General features: G+C 44.2%; 1 protein-coding gene across 1 annotated transcript; it reads left to right on the forward strand.

The window, feature by feature from the left end:
• Nucleotides 1-581: 581 nt before the first annotated feature.
• Nucleotides 582-3011, forward strand: LOC309496388 (piggyBac transposable element-derived protein 4-like; the record flags this gene model as incomplete). The annotated part of the gene is made up of 2 exons (XM_082166381.1): nucleotides 582-1844; nucleotides 2229-3011. The coding sequence occupies 2 exons, from the start codon at nucleotides 582-584 to the stop codon at nucleotides 3009-3011; spliced, it is 2046 nt and encodes a 681-aa protein (XP_082022507.1).
• Between the last annotated feature and the right edge of the window lie 213 nt (nucleotides 3012-3224).

Raw genomic sequence — 3224 nt, forward strand, 5'->3', positions numbered from 1 at the left:
CATTACAATGAACAAAGTAATTATGCAATTATTCAAATACAAAAATATAGGCTAATAAGTGATAGCAACATCTAACATGGCCACTTCTAACGGATTTAAATTGTCTGCTACTTTTTGCCAAGCCCTCTCTCCTGGCTTTTGCAGACTTTGAGGTGTTCCCTGGCGTTTTGCATTAAAACATTAAAATTCCGAATAAACTTCGACTATTAGTTCTTGCTCTGCTGAGGAGAAAAACTGAGCGCGCTCTTTGGCCACGCTGAACAGCCAATAGCAGCGTTGCTGATCAATGTTTCTACTATCGATACATATCCCCTTTTCAACCAGCGCATGAACGCGCAATTATCTCAGATAACTCAATCCAGCGATACTAATCCTATCCGGCAAGTGTGTTCGAAGAACCGAGTTAGCCAGATCATGATTAGCACGATGATATCATCTTGGATGTGTCATTTGATCTCGGATGTAATAAGCAACGTACGAAGAACGAGCCCCAGGCCTATTGCAGCATTTGTTTATGAAAACAAAAACTTGGGGTATAAATGTTGCCACTTTGAGCCCAGCCCACAGTTCACTCTCACACAATGGCTAAGAGATATAGTGCTGAGGAGACACTGGTTTACTTACTGCAAAGCAGTGATGAGGAGGAAACAGATACAGTCTCTGAAGAGGAAGATCTGACAGAGGCTGAACCAAACTACACGGAGGAGGATGAGGAGACAGAGGAGGAGGCAGAGGAAGATTTAGAGGAGAGAGAAGGCCATGAAACTTTCCCATCAAAAAACAGGGAAATACTGTGGAGTTCCATTCCTCTTCCACAGACCACGGGCAGAGCACTGGCAGAGGAGGTCAGAAAAATTGCCCCAGGACCAACCAGGTATGCCACTGTAAGGGCTGAAGACATAAGGTCTACTTTTGAACTTTTTTTCACAAGCTCTATGGAACAGCAGCTAATTGATATGACCAATTTAGAGGGGCAGCGAGTGTATGGTGAAGGGTGGGCAAATATTGAACCTACAGAAATCCAAGCATTTATTGGGCTGCTAATTTTGGCTGGGGTTTTGAAATCCCACAAAGAATCGTATTCAAGTTTATGGGACAGTGAGATGGGAAGGGCAATCTTCCGTGCAACAATGCCACACAAAAAATTCACGCAGCTGACAAGAATTCTAAGATTTGATGACAAGAGGACAAGAGCTTTGAGGAGAGAACATGACAAACTTGCACCCATTCGAAAGGTGTGGGATGACTGGGTGCAAAGATTATCAATGATGTACCGACCTGATGAAAATATCACAGTTGATGAGAGCTTGGTGGGGTTCAGGGGCAGGTGCCCATTCAAGCCGTACATGCCCAAAAAACCTGCCAAATATGGCCTCAAAATATGGGCAGCGTGTGACTCAAAATCCAGCTACTGCTTGAAAATGCAGATTTACACGGGGAAACCACCAGGGATGCCACGTGAGATAAACCTGGGGAGGAGAGTGGTCCTGGACATGGTCGATGGATTTCAGGGACATGTTGTCACTTGTGACAATTTTTTCAGTTCATACGCTCTGGGCACAGAGCTCCTAAAAATGAAAACTAGAATGATTGGCACAATCCGGAAAAACAAGACAGAGCTGCCAAGTGCTCTGGTCAACACAAGAGGACGGGCGACACACTCATCTCTGTTTGCCTTTACAGAGACACATGCCATTGTGTCTTACCTCCCCAAGAAAAAGAAAAACGTCCTTCTGATGAGCACTGTCCACAGCGATCCTGCACTCAGTGAAAGAGACGACCAGAAACCACAAATGATCTTGTACTACAACAGGACTAAAGGGGGAGTGGACAATCTTGACAAGGTATTTGCTACTTCATTTTTTATTGATATAAATATATATTATAAAAAATTATGATGATAATAATAAATATTAATAATAATAATAATATATATATGACATCCATTGATAGTTCAATCTACTACATGCCATGTAGCTTAGAATTTAAAAAAAGTTTTTTATGCAAATATTTGTGTGTGTGTGTGTGCGTGTGTGTGTATATATATATATATATATATTGAACTATCCAGTGATAGTTCAATTCTCTTTACATGCCATTTAGCTTAACACATAATTTCATAAAATTCTTTTTTTTTATTCTAAGCTAAATGGCATGTAAAGAGAATTGAACTATCACTAGATGTCAGCAGTAATAATAATTGTGTATGCTTTTTTGTGATATTCCAGATTGTTGCCACCTACACCTGCCGGAGGAAGACAGCTCGCTGGCCCATGGCAGTGTTTTATAACATTGTAGACGTGTCGGCATACAATGCTTTTGTTATATGGAGGGAAGTAAATCCCACTTGGAGGCAGGCCGACAGCTTCAGGAGGAGGCACTTTCTGGAGGAGCTGGGAAGAGCGCTAGTGTGCCCCTTTATTCAATCCAGGAGGCACATTCCCCGCACCCTAGCCTCTCATGAGCTTGTGAAGAAAGTGCAGGAATGCAATGAGGATGCAGTTTCCTCCACGGCTGGTCCATCCCGAGCTGGTCCCTCCCCAGCTCGTCCATCCCGAGCTGGTCCCTCCCCACCTGGTCCCTCCCGAGCTGGTCCCTCCCGAGCTGGTCCCTCCCGAGCTGGTCCCTCCCCACCTGGTCCCTCCCGAGCTGGTCCCTCCCGAGCTGGTCCCTCCCCACCTGGTCCCTCCCGAGCTGGTCCCTCCCGAGCTGGTCCCTCCCCACCTGGTCCCTCCCGAGCTTGTCCCTCCCCACCTGGTCCCTCCCGAGCTGGTCCCTCCCGAGCTGGTCCCTCCCCACCTGGTCCCTCCCGAGCTGGTCCCTCCCGAGCTGGTCCCTCCCCACCTGGTCCCTCCCGAGCTTGTCCCTCCCCACCTGGTCCCTCCCGAGCCAAAAGATGGAGATGCAAATGGTGCTTTCCGCAGGAGTGCAAAACAGTCAACATTTGCTCAAAGTGTCACATCCCTGTCTGCAAGAGATACTCTGTCATTGTATGTGACAACTGTAATTAGTATGTAAATAATATGTAAATATAGTTAGGATATTTTTTTTATTTCTCTAATATACTGTTTGATAATTATTATACTTTTTCTGTTATTTGAGTTTTTTAGTTTATAATTGCCGTTGCCAATTTTTAGTTACTGTTCATAATAGCCTATGTAAATAGTATGCAAATAATTTAAATATATAGTTATGGTATTTAAAACACTTTTTTTATTTTTCTA

Source organism: Leuciscus leuciscus (genome assembly GCF_965113295.1).
Source record: "Leuciscus leuciscus genome assembly, chromosome: 4".
NCBI classification, from domain to species: Eukaryota; Metazoa; Chordata; class Actinopteri; order Cypriniformes; family Leuciscidae; genus Leuciscus; species Leuciscus leuciscus.